Genomic DNA, 22,274 nt, shown 5'->3' with positions numbered 1-22,274 from the left:
GTTTAATTTTTCCTGTCACTTTGCACCTGATTAATTCTATTAAATCCAGTTGAGGGACTGTATTGAAAGAAGAATCATCAACAAAAAGTGAATTGTGAAAGTTCTTCAAGGACTGGGCCTGAATTTTAATAGTCATACAGAGCAGGGCTCTGCAACAAAAAGCTGACAAATTTAATGGTGTGTTGGTGTATGTTGGGAGGCAGCATCAGTCTAGAGGAGGACTAACACAGAATTGCAGAAATGAGAGAAAATGTAGTAGGAAATTAAGGTCTCATTGGAGGCAGGAATAAGCAGACAAGGGGGCAGCTGAGGTGACAGGCTGCAGACTTGTCTGCGAGGAGGCAGGGAGCACTGGCTTGGTGAGTCCCAGCAGCTGGGCATTGCCTTCCCTGTAGCTGTTGAGCCCTGGCAGCACCAGCACTCCCCAGCCCTCTCCCAGATGGAAACAGCAGGATGAAAATGCTCTGCAGCCTGTTTCTCTTGAATCCTCCCATCTCCATTTCTTCCCACAATCATCCCACAGCCGGAGCAGGCCTTGGCCCACTTCTGGATCTCATTTCAACCTAAACCTCAGCCTGATAACAGTTAGAGAAGCACCAGGAGGTAATAAGGGCTGCTTGGGAAGGATCAGAGAGAGGCTACAGGGCCTGGACAGCAGGGTGGAAATAACAGAGGAATGGAGAGGTAACAGACATCCTGGAGGACTGTACAAAGAGACATGCAGACAAACAAAGTGCAGCTGCTTCCACCAAACACTCAGAGCGTAAAACCATATTAGAGTACACCATTAGAGATACTAGAGAGAGTACAGCACTGACGGCATCCTGTAAGTATGGGTCAGTCCCTAATTAAAACATTAGATAGTTTTTGTCACTCACAACACAGAAAGATCAATGTGTATCATAACAATGAGGTGGGAGTATGAAGGCTATTGGTAAAGACATCATCACAGAGATTAATTATTTAATATGTATGAAAATGCTGGCCCAAGAACAAACAGATATAAATCAAACATAGCAATTAGAATTAGGAGAATACAAGGAAGCAGTGATATGGGAGCAAGAAACCTAATTATTGGGTTTTTATGATGAAGAATGATCAATTACCAAAAGCAACGTCTGTTTCTGCAAATTGCTGCAACATAATAATTGCTCCAGGACTGTTTCTAGGTCACTGTCATACATGCTAATTTAAGTGAGATACAAATCAGTCTTGGGGTGTGATGAATGGATAGGTGCTATAACTTTAGCAATGTTGCTCCTTTTGACATCACTTCTCTCTCTGTACAAAGATTAAGATAACAAATGCAATAACATCAGTCTCTTTCAGATACTCAAATAAAACCAGTACTTAAAGAAGAATGAATGCTGCAATCTTGGTTCTTGTTGCTGAAGAATCTTGGAAATCTGTTATGAGACTGCATAGATTAGGGTATTTTGAACATATTTTAGGAGTAAATAAGAACCAAAAAGTTACTTCCATGTTAAGTTTTTCCTCTATTTTTCCAAAACCAAGTTGATTTGACCACTGTCATTAATGTTACATGAATTTCCATGATAATGCTTTGTATGCTGAAAGTTAAATATATCCCTGATACTACCTTTTGGCATTTCTAGACATTGGCTTCAATTAAATATAGCTGCAATGGATTCCTTCGTTGTCCCCATCAAATATGTCAACCTTTTAGTCAGTTCTCGTGGACATTTCTATGATCTTGCTGATTCTTGACTGACTTTTGTTTTACTACATATAATGATCAAGCTAGCAATCATAAGAAATAGAATCACTAGCAAAGGCACCCAAAAGTTATATTTATAATTTAAAGTCCAAGTCACTAAGGCAAGTCAGTGACAGATACTAATGATATACAGCAGCTCCTAACTCCAACTTACACAACTTATTATGCAACATCTTTTCCTCTACCACACCCTGTTAGTAACTGAAGTCACTAACTTTATCTAAAGCTAGATAAAATATAAAACTTCAAAGAATATAATATATCAATGCAGGAACAGTCTACTAAATATAAATACTACTTTTATCAAGGATAGAAAATGCAAGTAAAATTTGGCTCTCATTAACACTGCCTCACATTGATCCCTAAATCTTTTATGTTATGGCTGTCTTTTTTGACACCAGACACAGTATTAACCTGTCAGTACTCAAAATTTGAAGGCAAACAAATCATTTTTATGTTTGGCAAAGAAAAAACAAAAGGTCTCAGTCAGGAGGGAGGAAAGATATTACTATCCTTAAGTATGAGAAAGCCTTCAGATAAGATATTGATCAAGTCATATTTATTCTAATAATTTCACCATTTTAGAGTTAGATGGAAACAAACAATATCTCAGTCCTGCAGAGCATGCTGACATCACATGGCCCCCAATTTTAGTTCTTTAATGTAGTTTGTCTGTGCTGGTGTTATTAATAGACACACTAAAATGGGAACTTCGCCCTGGCTCAGCTTTGACTCACTGCATGGCCTTGGGCATCACATAACCTCTGTCTCCAGTTCTCTATCTGCATAATGCATTTGTCTATCTAGTGACTTTGCAGAGTCATGGGTCAAATAAATGAGTCACTTCACAGAATTTTTAAATTGAAATACAATGACTTCTCTTCTGCACTTTTATAATATATTTCCCTGAATTTTAACACAAACTCGCCTTTTTCATAAAGGCAACCAAAGTGTTTAAATAAACAGAAGAACTATTTAACACTTCCAAATGAAAATCTCCTTGAACTAAAAGAATGGAACCACAGCCACATAAGACAGTTTGTCATCTCACAGCCCAAAATACCTTTATCTGATGATTTTTATAAAGTTCTTTACTGTCCAGGGGAGAGGGAAGAAAGAAGGAAGCCTAATTTCACACCATGCAAAGAAATAGCAGATTACATAGTTAGTAAAATCTGCACTGCAAAGTATGGTCTGGGCATAACAGATGGAAGAACCTATCAACCAATCGCCTTTATTATGATGGCAGTCAAAAGAGCTGTATTTTTTTTCAAATCTAAAATGGTTCTGAGTGCAAGAGAGTTGTATTCATTTGACTGCACCAGAAGATATAAATCCTCCATGTGGCTGAGACCACTTGCCCAAAGCTAATCAAGTTAGTTATATACTTAGTTAATTTTTTTGCTTGTTGTCCATTGAAACTAATCAAATTTTCTCTAGAAAATAACTTCTCTGCTGAAGTTCTAACCCTTTGTGTCTTAAGGAGGGAAAAAACCCCTTCCTTCAAGGCAGCCCCTGAGGGGACTTTAAGGCATTGACATGCAATACTCAGATGTTCATTTGTTTGTAACAGGAGTCTAACCTAGATGTAAAACTGAATTACAGAGTCATCTGGCATTACTTTAAAATGCAAAGATGGACAAAGCAAGCACATTAATTATCAAAAGTTGAAAAGTTCACCACTGGTTATTGCTTCAGTGGATGCTGCATCTTTACAAAGCCCAGACATCCAGTGAACTGATGCCTCATTAGATACAAGCAATTGTATTTGTCAAGGTGGTGTTCTTGGATGCTCACTCATCCATTGCTGTCTTATTTTTTCTTATAACTTGGTTAATTCTTTGCTTGGAGTAGGGTCGAGATCAAAAAGAGACCTTATATAAAGGAATAGTTATAATCTGGGATACACAAGGCATACACTGACCAGTTGCTGTACTAAGCAAGCAGTGAGGTGTTCCTAAAGGTAGTCCCTTTCAGCTCAGCTACCAGGCGCATGGATCTCATGATAGCACAGCTATCAGAGAATGGTAAATGCCATTCCATTACTAATTATATCTCTACACAACAGTGAGAAAAAATAATGTATTGCCCAAATGTATGTAGATATGTTTGCATGCACAACAGGTTCCTGGTGTTGGAAGTACCTTGTCCATTCCACAAGAAAAAAGAATTCAGAGCTCCAACCTAATTCATAGCTTGTGTCCTCATGGAACTTGGAAACAGGACAAAGAATAAAAAAAAAAAACTCGAAAGCTGATCTAATCACTAATAATGACATAATTATTATGACATAACTAGAAGTTTATGATAGATCTAGTCTGACAATGCTATTTGAGGACAACAGGTCAAATGAGGATGCAAAAAACCCAAGGTCTAATTCATTCCCAGTGTAAATTGGCAGTATTCCCTTTGACTTCAATGAGAGATTTACTTGTTCACTCCAGCTCTAATTTTTAGTCAGCATCTTCCCAATATTTATGATCAAGTTGCACCAGGCTAAAAAGTACTCACTTTTAAATCCAAAGCAAGAACCTTGAGAGATTTGGGGAAAGGCATATTTTCATATAAGGGTCTTCATTTAGATAGTACATTTACATTTTCTCTTACTGCAGTAACTTTCCCATATAAAGAGAAAATGTATTAAGAAAAAATTAACAAACTTCAGAGACACAGCAGCAAGAGCCAGTCTAAAATATCTACGTGACGCTTTTATGTCCAGAATACCCAAGGAGGAAAGAATAGAAAGAATCATTGAAATAGAGAATAATGAGAAACAATGAACAAGCAGATACATGTAGATACATGTAATCTTGTATTGTTTAAGCAGCAATAATAAATTCAAACATTAAACCAGAAAGAGATGCTTCTATGTCTTTGTTTTGTGGAAAACAGGATTTTTGTTTTCATTGTGACAACTATTTCAAAGTTTCAAAACAGCAAATCTTGGTGAGGAAGGGAAATTTTGAGTTGTTCTAAATGAAATACTTGAGTCATGTTAGTGTGTAAGTTGCAGTAAAACACAGAGAGATACTCCATCCTTCTTCAGCTTAAATGGTATCAGCAATGAGGCCAGAGAATCAATACTAGGCCACAGTCAACCCCAAAGTATTGCCACAGAAAATTCTTGATTCTGGAGAAAACACTTCACCATAGGTTTGACTGTGATGACAGAGTATGTATGTAAATTCTTCACTGTATTACCAGAGGGGATTTTGCCACAGCATAGCTGTGAAGTAAAAATGAAGAGAGAACTGAGGCAGCCAAGTGGTCCATTATGTCTTTTCAGAAGACAAAACAGTGAATCATTTATGATAAGTTCAATCAGCAAAACCACTGGTTTTAAAGCTTATCTATAAATACATTTTTATGTGGTTATTGATTTAGTATTTAATGACGGTTGGTTAAAAGATGAGGCTGCCCAAGATCTGTATCCATTACTATTAAAAGATAAGTGTTGAGGACGTGTGGATAGATGCTGTTTACTGACTTCCACTTATTGCATAAATATCATGGCCATGCCTCAATGACTCAGGTCAGGGTGTGTTGCTCAAAACTCTGTACAAATGTCAAGCAAGCAAAATTCCTGTTTCACTAGTTTATATATTAAAATATAAAAAAGAAATATAAGTTTTTAAAAGCACAGGACTTGAATTGCAGTTTCTGAACTGCCAGCTTACTTTCAATATTGATCAACTAAATTTTCATCCAGGGTAACTATTGCTTCACATTAAACAGGAAAGAAATTAACTGGGCTCCATTGTCTGAATGGCACTGCGAGCTTTTGCCACTAGAGTGTGTCAAGGCATTTGTGAGGAATAAACCTCTTCACGTGCTGTATCATTCAATTCAAACTATTACCTGGAGCCCTGGACAAAGACAAGTAGCTTGAATGTACCATTTATTTTTCTGATTTCCTGCTTGACTGCTAGAATTTGTCTTAAAGATTATACTACCAAGAAAAGGTCTCACCTCATTAGTCTGCTTATGCTGTGCACAGGGATTTTTATATGGATACTGAACACAGGCATCCAGAAACAGTCCAGCCAATTTTAGGATCCATTACACTGTGCCTATATTTTCAGTTCAATGTCAATGAAACAGCCCTTCCAGGCTAAGACTCTTACTTTGATGCAGTACTATAACCCTGCCATTTTGTATTGAAAAGTCAGCACAGCCAGTCAATGTATGTAAATCTGTCCTTTCCTGCTTCTCTTTCTGCTGGATGTCTGCAGTTGCACTAAAATTGGGGGGGGGGGCAGGCAGTGGGTAGAGGAAGGGGGAAGGGGACCCCACACCCCTATACAAAAACTGCTGAAAATCTGGAAATATACTGAAAATCTGTGCTGAGAATAGAGATGCTCCAGCGTACTTAAAAAATCAGTTTGAAGAGAAACTATAAAAGCCCCTCTCTTTGATAGTAAAAAAAATCAGAACAGTTAAAATTAGAAAGGCGTAGGCATAAAGCATTTCCAGGATCAAACAGTATGTTGAAATGTACACATTTGGTAATGCCAAAAATCAGGATCTGCCTCCATACTTTTCTGAATCAGGGTTTGTCCCCTTCTCCATCTGTAAAACTGCACTGACAGCACTCCCTCCCTCTTTTTGCTCACTTTTTTCTCTTCAGATTGCAAATTCTTATTAGCTGTTTTGACTACAGAAATTCTTAGTAAAAGCTTTTCACTGTCCAAAATGTCATCTCCATGCTGAAGATTTTAGCTACTAGACCAACCCTAATAACTTTTCTTTAAAAGACATTAAAAACAAAACAAAACCCAAACAACATCCCAACAATTATCTAGAAGATATAGGAATCCTACAACCAATCTGTAGTCATTTACTTGCTAAAGTGATGTTGTGAAGGGAGACACATAGTAGCACTCGATTTCATCACCTGCTTTATCATCAACTGCTTTACCTCTCCCAGGAAAGGTCTGATAAGCCTTTCTTGGGAGACTGCAGCAGCTTTCTGAGCTTCCAGAGGTTGACACTGTCAGAGTGACAATGATGACTGAGCAAAACAGTTTCTGAAATCCCTAAGCATTCACCCAAGTCAGCCATATGGGGTCAATGGGAGAAGAGCCACAGATCAGAAGATTCTGCCTTTGAATTGCCCAGACCAGCCTGAGAAAATGAGTCTGATAGGGCATCTGGAGTTCTCATCACCTGCTCTGCAACTTCAGATGAAAATTTTGATCATATCTATTTGAAATTAACTGATGGCTGACAAGAGAACAAGGAACAGGAAAGAAAAGAATAACACAAAGTAGAAAGAAAAGATCTGTGACCAGGTCTCTTTTACTCAGTGTATGCTGAGCTAACGATACCTCATGCAGGTATCCCACAGTCACACTAGAATGAAGAGATCCTGCTTTTCATGAACAGCCTGCTGAAATCACAGATCCCTACCCACTCTATTTTTGTCCCAGAGAATCAGAGTAGAGCACAGGCAGAGCATGCAGCAAGGCTCAAGGTCCAGCACTGGTGCAGAACAGGGAGGAGCTACACCCTTACACGCTAACAGTCACCTGAAAACACACAGGTCACCTGAAAAGTCCCAGGACAGTACCTCATGAAGATTTCATAAACAGAATCGAGCAAGTGAAGTTTCTTCCCATTCAATAACAAAATGAAAATGTCAGCAAAAAAGGAAGAACAAACTTTTTTTTTTTTTTTTTTTTTTTTTTTTTAAAAAAAAAAAAAACCCAATAAATCTTTTTTGGGTTTTTTTTTTTTTTTTTTTTTTAAACAAAATAAAAACCCAGTAATTCCATTTGTGGTAGATCTTAATTATTACATCTAATTAATAATAATTAATAATAAAATGTTTTGTGTCTTTAAAAAATACACATATTTTACTATTCAATTTATACTAACTTGGAAATGGAAAATGATATTTCCATTTCAAAAGATGAAAAACTTCATTTTCAGCATGTTAAGAGATTTCCTTTAAAAACTAAGAAAATGTTTCATATTTTTCCTATATTTCAGTTGAAACAATTTTAGCTCAACCTAATCTCAAGAATGGTCCCAGTCCTTTCAAACCTCCATTATTCTTAGAATTTAAAAATCATTCAAAATTTTTGTCCACCGCTATTCATAAATTCAAGCATCATTTTGGCCCTAGGACCCTGGGAAAGGAAATACTCAAGAGCCTTTCTAAAATATCTTTCCATTTCCCACCACTGTGTCCCTAGCTGATATTCCTTGTATCCTCATGCAGCAATAGCTCTACCTTCACCCTGGCAGTCCCTCGTGAAATGTTTTCTAAAATCAGAGTGTGAAGGCTGGAAAGTGAACTTTCCACTTTTATACAGAGGGAAGAACACCCAGGAGAAGACATTTAAATTATGTCCTGAGGCAGAATGAAGTTGATTTATGTCAGGGATTATTTTTATCTCTCCAGTCAACTAGAAGTTATGCAGCAAAGGCTGCACAGGCACAGCCACGCAGCATGGTCTGTACCACTCTGACAGTGCTGGGACATAAAGCCAGCTTGGCAGCAGGCGGAGCTCTGCCCTTGCGAGCCCTTGGCACGGCTCTGCGGGAAGGGCTTCCCCGGCCAAGCTCCCAGGGCTGCTCTCTGCAGCACCTGGACGCTGCAAACCAGACTGACACTGGACAGACAGACACTGCACCCGCAGATTGCCACAGCAGCTCTGGAGACTCTTGGGTTTGGCTCCTGCATCTGCCACTGCACTCATGTCCTGGCATACTGATGTGGGGAAAATGGGATGGTTATGATGGATCCCATGCCCCACTCTTCAGTCACATACCGCCTCTACACGTCTCTAATCTGAGCTGAGAGCAGGTCATTCGAACCATGGACACCTGGGACCCTTCTCCTTCCGTTTTCTGGTCTGGTCTGACACAGAAGTGAATGTATTCTTCCATGCCTGAGACCTCCATTCAAAGCTCATGACCTTTCCATTGATTTCAGAAATCCTTGCATAGAACTCCAACCAAGTATCCCTGCAGAATATCATTAGAAAAACAAAGCAAACCCCCACAACTGTGAAATTACCTCTGGAAGAGAAATGTCTATTTCCTCAAGATTTTTTTTTTTTTTTCTCTGAAAAAGGCAGCATATTTACTGAGTTTTTAACATGTAGATACATGCATGTATGCAGATGCCTGAAAGCACATGATCTAAAATATTACATCTCTGCATTTAATTTTCATGTGTAGGGAAGGAAAAACACAAAAAAAAATTTGAATAAATAAACTCTAGTTTTTAGAATAAAAAATTAAAATAAATGTTTCCAGGAAGCCTGCTATAATAAATAAATTACTTAGATTTTAAAATCCTCTTGCAGTGTTTGAAATTAAAACATTGCATCACATTTCCAGTGCTTACTGGCAAGAACAAATTCATTATAAACTAACATAAAACTACATTTTCCTCTACCACTGGTGAACAAGCAGCGATGTGCAAGGTCATAAATAAGAAATGTAAATGAATTTGTATGTTAATAAATGTAATTATGAATCTATCTGAATTTTAATCATCTAATGAATGTAACTCCTGAATTACAGAGGGAAAGAAACTAATTGGATTCTCTGTATCTTTTCTGTTGTGGCTACAAGTAGTGTATTGTACATTTCCTAGCACTACAAAAGAACAATGCTGTGCACGAGGAAGGATTTCCATCCAGAGGCCAGCAAGTAGCTTGAACTTTACAATGTGCAATTAAGTAGAAACACCATGTTTTAAGAGACACCCCCCAATCATTTGAAACAAGTAAAACTGAGAATCAGTGAGATATGTTATAAAGAAAAAGATAATAATCAAAATAGTAGCTAAAAGAAATAGTTTAGAGCTACTCACATACTTCAATCTCTTTAAAATTTCAAACAGCACATCTTCACAAGAGCTAAGAAGTGATCTTACACTATTTAATACAGTCTAGAGATGCAATGGATATATGTCCATATATCCATTTATATATAATAAACCTGTCTCTGAGTTCTCAACATTTTTAATCAGAGCAGCAAAAAAAGCACTGCATGGGATAATGCAAAATTAAAAATAAATTTAAAAACTCTTTATATGTTTTCTGCTAAATATACAGAATGTATATATATTACACACACAAGCTTTATTCCTTTTTTGGCATGAATGTTTACAGCAACATTTCTTGAAAGCAGAACAGAAAGCTCATAGTACATTACAGATACAATATATATAAATAAGGTCCTGTCAATTAAAATCCTAAAATTCATATAAATCCTATATTATATTTGGTTATCTTGTTTTCTGTTATGAGAAGAATCTAATGTCATTCCTATGAGATAATGACATCTAATAAAGCAGATGAAATTTGCACAGCAGTTTACAAGAAAGAGAACTATTTTTTAATCTCCATCTGACATAAACAAAGCTGATAATAGCAAACCTTCTGGTGAATAAATTATTAGCAATTACACCTAATTTTGGTACCATACTGTCAGAACATTTCAGCAGTAGAAAAATGCAATTTGAGTGAGGTTTGTCTCTAGCAGTAGAATAACAGGCTGAGGTCACTTTAAACAAATGTTTGAAATGCAGTGTGTTATTAGTATTTCAACCACTGCCAATTGCGTTTACTTACTATAAGTAGTGTTTCATAAGATTTAGAAGAAGCATGTTTTGCTATCTGCTGCAAGATACCATACCACAAAATGAGTGGATTCAGATTAAGACTCGTCTTATTGTAAGTACATTCTGAAGCCTAGACTTAAATCTTTATAAATTATTCATATCTCCTCACAACTGTACCTGTTTCTTTTAAAAAAATAATCTTGTATGGATTTTCCCTTTCTTCTCAGAGATGGCTGCTCCTCTGATTATCTTAGTCAGGACTCACCCATTCCAAGTACTAATTCTTTCTACCACTTTTCCTTTCTTAATTTTCCAAAAGGAATCCTAGTGACCACAGTTCTCTGATGTTGAAAGAAGTGTCTAATTTTACAGCTTTCTCCAAACTTCGTGAATTCCCTTTTTCCACAGAAGGGTGGTGCAACAGGCCACCCTGTTTCACCTAGCAAATCACAAGCAAACACTGGAATAACTTACATGCAATCTAATGTGGTGGTAATGAACAGAAACCTACCTGATAAGGTATGTCATGCCAATTTTTTGCACACTGAAGTTGGATGATGACCACCAGTGGCCTTGTGAGGGAGTATATGGTCGGAGAAGTCATGATGTGATATTGACTTGTGTGTTTTAATCCAACATTTTGAAAGCAAATTGTCTTCTGATGTCTTAACTTTAAAGTGGCTACAGTAAGAAAATGTCATCTTATTTTTATAAATACACTTTCCCTTGTCATCATTTGAAGAACTATTACAGCATTTCTCTTATTGTGTCCTTGTTTATAATAATGATTACCTCAAATATTGACAGCCATAGACACATTATAATATTAAAGTCTGTATAAACAAATAACTATCTTTCTGACAGATGTTAAATGTTTTAAAATAGAAACTCTAAAAGTTTTATAAGCAGTAGATTCATAATTTATCAGCTTGGAAAAAAGCCAGAACAAACCCACCAAATAAAAAACCATCAAACCTCCAAACTTGGATTTATCTTACAAGGAAAAAAAAAGTTGTATGTAGCATAATTAGCAGGTATGGCTTATCTCCTTAATTATCTCCCAATTCCTTGAAATGTAGACTTATGTATGATGTGAATATATGAATACAAGAGTTTATACCCCTCACTTCATACATCACAGAAAAGGTTTCCTGCATTGCCCTCTTGAGGCCCATAAGAATTGAAGGTCTGCATTAAGGCAATAATCATAATCAAACCACATTCTTCACCCAGTAATTCACAGGGCTCAGGAAGGAGTTAGTCTCCCTGATGCACAATTAGTTTCTCTGATACACATTTCGTTTTTATCTGTTGGATTTAGGTTGGGTATATCTCACCTCCCTCTGAAGCATCAGCTCAGCCCTATTGTCTGGACATACATCCAAACTCTATGCAGACCGATAAAATCAGAAGTTAAATCAGACAGAACCAAGACTTTTTAAATTAAAAACAATGTAATTCAGCAGTGCATAAGTCATATTCTTCCATTGTCAGCTATGTAATTTCTAAAGCTCATCTGTTAATTCTTGTTCCAAAGCAGAAGGACATAATTTTATATTCATTTAACAGTTTCTCAAATAATTGCCCACATTTTCCCACAAGCTTAGTATAGTACAAATGGCTTTTCTGATATTTTGATTAATTTTTCCCTAGTAGTAACAACTAAATAATTTGACTAGAAAAGTATATTATTATCTTAGAGAATTCTGTTATGGTTAATTTATTTCTAGTCTTTATGACCATTTTCATGGCTCTGCAGCATGTCCCTCACCCTCCACAATCCTGAGACTCTTCCTTCCCTACTTCCTCCCTGCTCTGCATTTTTTTGGTTTTACAGCACTTTTTCTCAAGCCCACAGCCTAGGTCTCTCAGGGAGTCCACCTAATGGCAGACTGCAGCTTCAGACCTCTGAGTGAAATAAAATATGAGCACATCTGATGTGGCTTTTTTCCCCTCCTGATCAGCATGACAACATAGTCAATGGCAACACAATTGTGTTAGAGTCTTGGCTGTTGCTAAGGAGAAGGGAGCTTGGAAAAATGTGTGAGCAATGTCACTTTAAAATCTGCATGTACACAAGGTCTTTCATACATCTCCTTACCTCTATACTGGGAAAAGGAATATGGCATTATAGTAATGATGTTAATATATCTCATATGGCATTATTTCTCTAGTCCTTGGATAACCAAGGAGGACTACCCATAGGGTCAATATTTATACAGAAGACAACTATTTTCTTCACTCCATCAATGTTATTTAGATCTATGTAAGATTTGGGGGCACAAGAATTTTGCATCTCTTTGGTGCTGACAGCACTTAGAAAAGTCTTTACTTGGTCTACTTCTCATCCTTTTCCGTTTATGTCCTTGGTGCAGGTAGTACAAAGAAAAGGATTTTACTTATCCCCTTTCTCTTCCCCTGCAGGTTCTCTATGCTGTTCTCTTGACTTTGCTCTGAGAATCTCTTATCTCCCTCTCTGCCTGGCAGACAAGGCAACCTTTGGGACCCTGTGCTATTAGTGTCATCACAGGGCAGAGGTTCCTTTTATGGAAGAGCTGTTTCCTGCCTGGCTGTGAGCTGTATGCTAATGTGACAGCCTGGCAAGTATTTGAGAATGTCACTTCTAGCAAAATAACTGTCCTGAATGGTATTTGTCATGTATAAAATCACATATATATTAAAAAAAAAAAAAAAACAAAAAACAACAAAATTCAACTCTAATACGTATTTCAAATGAGATGCCCACAGGCACTTACAACATGAGTACATGTCAGTAGCCATATGTGCTGTAATCCTCCTCTTTATACATAGACCCAGCATAATCCTTTCATGCACCATGTATCTAATCTGTATTTTCTGCTTTGGAAGCAAGATTAATCTCAAACTTTCAGAATTAATTCAAAGGCATTAACTAGCTTTCAAATCTTCAGTATTTTGGCAACCAAGTAGTTAAACAATGTGGCAAATTACCAAATAATTTCTGGTACCACTTCATTTCAGGTTCTTTAAAGCCCTGCAGCTGAACCACAGCTGGGTACTTAATACAAGGTTTTATCTTTTGGGGGAATGTTACTTCTAAATGCTTAATAATTATGAATTCATTTCCCATTTTTTTATAAGCAGGGGATCATAATGAACTCATTTGTTATTCATGTGAATGTCAAATGTGTTCCCACGGGAGTTTTATTCTAATTCACTATTAGTTAGTGGACTCATAAAATAAAATGTTATCCATTTTTTACTTTGAGCATGTAATGCTTGGTAATTGTTCAAATCAAAGGGCAAATGTAATATTTTCCTTTGATAACTTTCAGTTCTGATTTAACTAGAAAGAGAACTAGTTTTAGAGTAAGGGTACCTCTAGAAACAGAAGTAGATTCGATAAGCTGTAAGCCTTCCATTTAAAATGCAATTAATGAGATTATCATAAGCTAGTCTTTTAAAAAGCAGATGTATTATACTATCAGTGTACATGTTTGAACTACATGGATTTAGCATAACAGGACAAGCCATATCCAACATATTTAATGAAAGATATATTTCAGTATGCCACAAGTTTTCAGGCAGCTGTTCTGTTGCAACAGAAAATTTAGAGGTGAGAGACTTACAGGTCATGGCAGAATCTGAATGTGATGACACTGGACAGCTGGACTTTGACCTGTGAAAACAACCACAAAGTAAGCAATAGAAAAACAGAGAATTCAAATTCTTATGTGATTTTTTTAAAGAGTCAAACACACAGGATTTCTTATTAAATTATTTTCAAATTTCTTCTATATCCCTAATCTAAATGGAGCATTAGCAGGAAGGACCTGCCCCATGTACAGATAGCCCTGAAATACTTCAGTGCCTTAGATCTGACATGCTCTGCTAGGATTCTGCACAACTGTATCACAGGGATACTTCCAATCTTGAAATGCTCTTTAGAAATGCTAATCAAAACAAAGGAATTATTATTGAGATGCAGTTTCAAGGGAGATGGTAATAAACCCAGAATCTCATTTAGCCTGTAGATCAAAAAACCTACAGATTTACTCTAAAATACACAATGAGAGATGTCCTTTTTTATACTTGAAGTAACAAGGATATGTTTTTTAGTATTAAGAATGGAAATAATAATTTCCTGAAATCATATGTATGGTATTTAAATCAAAATATGTTATTATTGTGCAATCTCTGGCAGTCAGTAGATTATTAGAATATTAACCATGAAGAAACCGCTGAGAAAAACAAACATGCAAATCAAAGCTCAGATACAAGTCTTGATTATCACAGATATTTCCAGAATGTTAAAAACTGTAACTTCACCTTTTATAATGGTTAGTAGGAAACATAGTAAGCAACAGTGCTTCCTGAATGCTATGACTTCCTTCATAGTTTAAGAAATAGTATTCATTTTAATCTCCTAAAATATGTTTTACTTTATTTAAATAATGATCATGTTAAAAAAGAAAATATCTACTTTTACTTGCTGCAATGGCAGACTGAGTTATATGGATAATGTGAAAAAGGAGTATCAGAATTAGTGAATGAAAGGAAAAGTGCACAAGAGAGGTAAAAGAGCTGTTTATCAGCTGCTTTTTATTCAAAATTAATGAAATGTGTTTATTTTATACATTAAACAACTATGACAGAAATTATCACCACCAGCAGGCAGCCTGAAGGCTCTTCCCTAGAGTGAGAATACAAATGTGGGAGAGAAGAAAAATGGGAAGACAAAAAGTTTTGTGGAGATGGATATTGATCTTGGAAAATATCACCTTCCTTGAAAACAGAGGATAGCTCAGGAGACCTAGAAACTGACAAATCATTCATGAATTTACAAGGGGACCTACCAGTTTAAAAGGCCTGGGTTTGAACTCATCATTTTGTAACAGTGAAATTTTATTTACCTCACTGGAGTAATTTGATTTACGCATGTCCGAAAGGAGAACTGACTTTTGTAATAGAAAGAAATGAGCAAATACGTTGGAGAACGTGAATTCTACAGAAAGGAAGCAATAAAACTAACGAAAATGTTCCTATGAATAAGTGAGGCACTGAATTCTACCAGTTCCAACAGATCCAATTTTATTCAGAAACTTGCAGAAGGTGGGGTTCAGGATTGCTTAGATAAAGATACAAGAGTTAGGATTTGGTGCTCATGACTTGTTTGGCTTTTCCTACCCACTTGAAAGAAAAGAATTTGCAGGACTGAATATGTGAAAGCAGATAGGGGTGAGGGTGAGGCTGAGCCTCAGCCACACTGGGGCTGCCCTCACGAGGTGCCAGTGAGGAAAGGAACAACTGCAATGACAAGGGCTTTTCCAGAGCCCTGCTGGCTCTTTGCCACAGAGGGTAACAGCTGCTCTTAACTAACATTCAATTTACAGCAAGTCTCTTTTATGACAATATATTTAGTGATTTTAGCAGGTCATAGTGCTGAAGGACCAGCACCTTTATAGCAAAACACTGGCATTTGTCAGCTTTTACTTTGCACAGAAAAAGAGAGAAGTGCAACAAAGTGACATAAGTGGTGATTTTATTAAACCAGTCACAGAAAGGAGGATCAACATATCATTCAGGGTGACATGTACAGATCAGAAGCACGTGAAGATATAAGGGCAAGTAATTTAGGCATTGAGTATAAAGAATGCTGATACTTCTAGGGAGAAAGGAAAAAAATACAGTTGATAAATAGTAATGTATTACAATAACAAAGATGGAAAAATACTTGAGTGCCCTGCTTGCATATTTTTAGAAGCTGCAATAGTCTACTAATGAACACACTTTCAAAACAATAGCCAAAATATTACACTAGGAGAAACTAAACCCATCCAATATCAAGTAACTAGATGTTTCCACCTGGAACAGTGGAATTAGTCCTTGGCCATCTTAAGATTCACAGATTCTTTTATAGAACTGAGAATGGCAAAGGGCAGCAGAAGGATTTGCTGAGTTTTCACTGCTCACAAAGATTAAAGAAAAATTTCTTCAGTCTCTGGAGAAAAGAACAGTATATCTCATTTCTTTGAAAGGAACAGAGAGACGACAGCTTCAATGCTATCTGAACAGTGTAAAATACCAGAGCAAGGGAGCATGAACCTGAGCTAAGAACTGGACATTAGAGGAATGGAGGTGGAATTCCTTAACACTAAAAGTTAGATAACAAGTGCAAAAAGATAGCAAAAGCAGCAGCCAGAAGAAATCAAATCATTTCACAAGTAAATTAAATAACACCTGAAAAAGGAAGCTCAACACAGTCTCATATCAAAAGGAAGATCAGACTTTATGCCTGTTGGCTTCCTTACACTGGAGCACTTCTGTCATCCTCATCAATTAACATCATTAATAATAAATTGGTATTGTTAACATTCACCTCTTTTCTGAAATTGCTGCTCCTTGCATTAACTGAATTTATATGAAAGTTTCACATTGGTATTTTTACAAGAGATACAAAATCAAGTGCGGGCCCCTTGGGACGGCTAAAGGAATAAGCAGGCTTGTAATTGTGGAGTCCTGATCAGATTTTAATTCTTAGCACACCATGACCATGCATTTTATCTTCCTAATCCACTCATACAATTGAAATTTAATTATTACATTTTTTCCTAATACACCTCAATTGTTGTGTCCTATTTGACTGTGGCTGAGGTTCATTAGTGGGGTCTGTATAACTCCACTGGATAAACAGACACCAATATTGTTCTAATTAACTTACAACTCTTAAAGCTCTCACTCTTCAGAATTGAGAAATGCTATTAATACAAAAGGTTCTCCACAGCAGTGGCAAACATTTTGTGAAGGAGACTAACTACAAACAGCCATGTCAAAAAATATATCCTAAGGCTTATTATTAATGTATCAGCTAGCATAAATCACTGTAACTTCACTGACCTCAATGTAGCCACGGTGAATTTATAGAGAGAATACAGCTATGTAAGCTACATCTCCTTTTATCACTGTACAATGGAAAAATACATTGCAAAAGGATAGGATATGGCATTAACATAATATTTGAGGAACATTGCAGCTCACAGAATTAATTGAAAAGAATTCCATTAAAAAGCTACTACTAGTCTCACCTTCCATTTATTACAAGTGCTTTGAACTTTAGGTGTCTAATTAAATAATTTTTCTGACTCCATTGACACACTCAATGCTTTTATATCTAGTTCAGAAACTGTTCAGTCCCAGATTATTTACTTTGACAAGTAACATTTTAGAATGCATGGTTATTTTTTGCTCTACTTGTTTGTTTTGGAGGGTTTATTAAGTGGGGTGTTTGTTTGTTTGGTTGGTTTTGTTTACTGGGCATTGCAAAACTAATGCCCAGTTTTACAGTGCAAGCCCAGATGGTTTAACAGGACCAAACTCTAAATTCACATTGGAGTGAAAAATGCCTGTAAAACAATGTGAATTTTAAAATAATGCAGATTGGATTCACAGTACAGTAAAATTATAACATAGTCCAAAATATGAAACAGGACCAGGATTCCAGTAAAATAACATGTGAGGACCTTTTGTCTGCTGGCTGTTATCACATCCGGAGATGATGTTTTGTACAAGATTTTTTAGAAGAAACTTCAATAGGGGTTTGATATATGGAACAATAGCAGGATATGGCCTCTAAGTGGTAGGAACAATTGTGGTTCTCAGACATGTGCAAGTTAACTTTCATTAGCTATGTTAGATTTTGTGCACACTTTCTGGCCTAGATTCAGGGCTGCATCTAATTTCTCCTGGGGACAGCTGAGACACTGAGTGTAAATGAAGAACAGAAGCTATTCTGTCTAAGCAGAATATACTGAGGGAAACTCACATGAGCCTCAAGAGTGTGATAGACCAGTTTGGGAATAATGTGAGAAAGCAATACAAGCAAACCCACTTTCTTTCCAGCTACACCCTTGATGCCTTGTAGGCTGCAGAGCAAGGCAAGAGTTGCCTAGGCTGGCTCTACAATGGGTGGAAACTCCTCAGACCAAAGGAATTTTTAGCATGTAAATCTTCCAGTTTTATGGCAGGCCCATCCGAAAAAGCTCATTAGGATGGGAAGATAGAAAGACAGAATTTAACCTTTGAATTTTGCAAGATGTATATAGAGACTTTTCTCTAGAATAGTAACTAAAAAATCCATAAACATGCTAGCTGTTTACAGAGTTCAAACAGTTCTCTGTTTACAGAGAAGGGATTTTATTTTCACAGAATTATTTGTAGTATACTATTTCCTTAAGTTCTCAGAAAGTGGAATATTCTGTATTTTGAAAAGAGGACTTTCTGTTTCCCTTTCCTTCATTGCCTGGCTCTGACTTTTCTACAGGTCCAAGCATAAATTATTTTCCTTCCCATTCAAGGCCCTTTATCTTTCATCAACTGTTTTTCTTCACCTATTATTTAAAATTCAAATATTTCTGTGATTTCTGACAGTTTCCCCATAAATATGTGAAATGCTGCTTTAGGCTGCATTTTCTAATTTTTCACCAGCACTGTCTCAGCTGCCCAAAGCCATTAATTCTCAATTTTGTGTAGCCATTCCAAGAGGCCAACACAGATTTTTGTGCAGTCCTCTGATAAACCAGACTGAAGAATTGATTTGGCTGAAAAATAATTGATGGAAAAGAGTGTTTTTAAACTTGATCTTCTGCCTCACATCTGCACAAACAGCTGCATGAACACATCAGAATGGGTGGGGAAGGAAAGAGAACAATTAGCTGAAGTAGAACTGCTTAAACCAACATTACTACTCCAGCAGAAGTGCACATGGAGCCAAACAGCCTAAATGTGCTATTTTAAGTACCCTTTTAAATCCCTCACCTGTTCCAGTGCCTATTAAAAGAATTGATACTAATAAGGCAAGGATTATATCACTCCTGCTTACTGCTGGAGCCAAATTTTGGCTCATTGTTTCCTTGCTCTGGTTGATTTGTCTTCTAATTAGATTGTAGGAAACATAATGGGGAAACATAAATGATCTTTTGGCCAACTTAACAACAATCTGACTTCTACTACAGTCAGTGCAAATTTTATCTCGGATTCAAAAGGAATTAGATTCTGTCTGTCAGGATATAATTTCCCTCAGATACTAATCATTCTGATTATTTTGTTTAAGAAGGCCAATCCTTCAGAGCAGGGTAAGATCACTGAGAAATATATTTCTGCAAATAATTCTGTGTTTACTATAATAATTTACAGCTCTTTTCAAGCTGTGCTTTTAAATTAAAACATTAATTTTAACCTGTTACTTGTAATAAGTGACTTTTCTGAAAGCACTGTGGCTTTAGAACATGAGGTGAGCAATAGTGCTAAACAGGTGACGTCATAAAGGAGAGGTACATCACTCCTAAATTGCATTGACCTAATTGCACAACCATTCTGATTCTGTTGGTACTGCTAAAGAGTTTGTTTTTCATCCAGAGTTCACTTGGGATATTTGACTGCATGAGGCACAGCACTGGCATCAACCAACAGGAAAGGATCTGCTGAAAGCAGAGTATAGAAGTACATTCAGGGTTTCTTGTAGTAAGAAATATAAAAGTCTTTGATACTTAACGAAGTAAAGGACCAATGAAACACATGTTGCTATTAACCAAAGCCATATTATCCAAAGAATAAATCTTTCAAATAGAAATGGAAAATTTTCATTGAGCTATGAAGAACATTTTGTGAGGCTAGAGTTCTCTCTACTTCAAGATATTTGATAATACAATTCTGTCTTCCTGATTCCACTAGTTTCCACAGTTCTGTTTGTATATTTGTTGCTGTCTTTACCTAGAGATTTGGTATGCACTACATGCACTGAGATAAAATAGGAGCACAACTATAGGCAAATACAACAGAGAACATCAGCAGAAATGGAAAAAGGAAGTTTTTTCTAATGATTAAGTAATGTACTTAGTTTACCCTTTCATTCAGAGACCATTTGCAATACAATGTTTAATCAAAAAGTTATCACTATTCATTATCACTAGTCATGATATAAGGATATCAGTCCTAGCTCTGAGCCTTACAATGAATCTTCCAAATATCTGTCCCAGTGGGTGAACAACTAATCTTTCTGTATGGACTGTAAGCTTTTGCAATTACTGAATGTTTTTATAAATATTGGGGTTAAATAATATAGGATGTTAGACAAAAAGAGAAAAAGAAAAAGAATTCAATACCTGGAAAAACTATTTTCCCAAAAGCAACAGAAGGTGTCACTGCTAACTGATTTTAAACAAATTAATCCCTCAGCAGAAAACACTGTCTTTGTTTTGAAAGAAACTTGAACATTGTTTGGGAAGGTAATTGGGTTCCCTTCTCAAGTATTCGCCAGCTCCAAACATAAACATTACATTTAAAAATGGAAAAGACTGCTTCACACCATCTAATTCTCCTTTCTGTTTGCTACTATTCCCTGCAGCTGTTTCACTTCAGGCTATGATTCACAGTCAAAGCAAGAGGAGTTTAGCCAGTATTTGGATAGAAACCTCCAAAGGGCCTTTTAACCCATTAGTGTAGGAGATCTACTAATTGGGGATTTTCTCTTCAAATACATAATTTAAGATGCTGCCAAAATTAACAAGAGGATGCTGGAGAAACCATTCCCATCAAGAAATGTAAAACTGAGTCTCCAAGTAGTTTGAGACGGAAATATTTCTGTATACTGCATTTCACCTTGTGTAACGGCTACGGCTGTCTCTCTAAACTTGTGGTATTATTTTAACTCTGTGTGGCAGTCCTCACCCCCTTATCTTCCTCCATACTGTAGTGTTGCTATTCTATGTTAAACAGCTGTTACAGCCCATGCCAGAGATGGCTGCATAACAGTGACGGGTGAGGTGTTATTTTCTAAATATACTTAGAGATTTTGAAGTACTTTATGGCTGTTTATAAGTCTCCCCATCCATTCAGATATATCTATATGTGAGGCTAACGTAAAACAGTAATATAAAACACATTTCCCCTCCTTAATAAGCTTAATTTTTGGTTTCTGGAGAACAGCAGGAACTCACATCCTTTTTCCTCTGGACTTCCCTTCCCTAGAGGTCCCTCCCGGGCTGCCCGCACCCAGCGCCGTGGTCTCACCGGGTCATGGCTGCTGGCTCTGCAGCTGCGGGCCTATGCTCCGAGCTGCTATTTACTCGTTGTGAAGTAACTGCTAAAGCTGTAATTAAAAAAAATATATATTTTATATTATATATATACACATATAAAGCCCGTGGCTTTTAGCCATCACGGTTGCATACTTAATAGCTGCATCCAAGCACTCTCTCCAGGCTCCCAGCCTGGCGGCTCCAACACAGCCCTCCCCTTCTCTTCCCCAGAGAAAGGCATTTCAGGTCACTTGAATTATTTAGCGGGGTGTTTTTAACCATCTCAAGGGCTTTGCTCCTGCCGTGCGGCGCCTGCAGAGCTCGGGTTTGTGGGTTTATTTTATTTTTTTATTTCTTTTTTTTTAGCACGAGAGGTGGAGTTGCTCCACTTCCCTGGCAGAAGGAGGAGATAAAGCGCGAGGGGAAGGCGAGGGGGGCGGCTTGGCGTGTGGAGGGGAGGGGAAAGGCCGCCACACCTGCGGGCCACGCTGCCCCCTCAGGCCCGGCCCTGGCCGCCGGGGCCGCTCACCGGGTTGCTCTAACGCAGCTCTCTCTGTCTTTTCTTCCCCTCACCTCCCCCGCCGATTCTCCTTTCCCTCCCGCTCCTCATTCATCCTCCCCTCTCCCGCCCCCTCCCCGTGCAGGCGAAGCGGGCGCGGCAGGAGGCGGAGCGGGCCGCCGCACGTCCCCCGGCCGGCCGGCCGGCCCCCCCGCCATGGGTCGGAAGCGCTGCGTGGGGGGAGACGGCTCCAAGATGGCGGCGGGTTGCTGCGGGGTGAAGAAGCAGAAACTCTCCAGCTCCCCTCCCTCGGGCTCGGCCGGCCCGGGTGGCGGCGGCGGCGGCTCCCACTGCGGCGGGGCGGCGGCGGCGGGGGGCGAGCCGGGGGCGCTGCCCCCGCCC

General features: G+C 37.7%; 1 protein-coding gene across 4 annotated transcripts in view; it reads left to right on the top strand.

Moving 5' to 3' along the window:
• Positions 1–21,440: 21,440 nt before the first annotated feature.
• AMMECR1 (AMMECR nuclear protein 1) overlaps positions 21,441–22,274 on the top strand; it is a 70,431-nt gene continuing 69,597 nt past the window's right edge. For all 4 annotated transcript variants that reach the window (XR_005956646.1, XR_005956645.1, XM_041485348.1 and 1 more), the window contains exon 1: positions 21,441–22,274. This exon is cut by the window's right edge and continues 212 nt beyond it. Coding sequence is in view for 2 of the 4 variants with exons in the window: in XM_041485348.1 (XP_041341282.1) it covers positions 22,089–22,274 (186 nt within the window). In the remaining 2 variants the exon portion in view is untranslated.

Source organism: Pyrgilauda ruficollis, unplaced genomic scaffold (genome assembly GCF_017590135.1).
Source record: "Pyrgilauda ruficollis isolate IOZ18807 unplaced genomic scaffold, ASM1759013v1 scaffold7, whole genome shotgun sequence".
Lineage (NCBI taxonomy): Eukaryota > Metazoa > Chordata > Aves > Passeriformes > Passeridae > Pyrgilauda > Pyrgilauda ruficollis.
The sequence above is the reverse complement of the archived record's forward strand: the minus strand, read 5'-3'. Positions and strand labels throughout refer to the sequence as shown.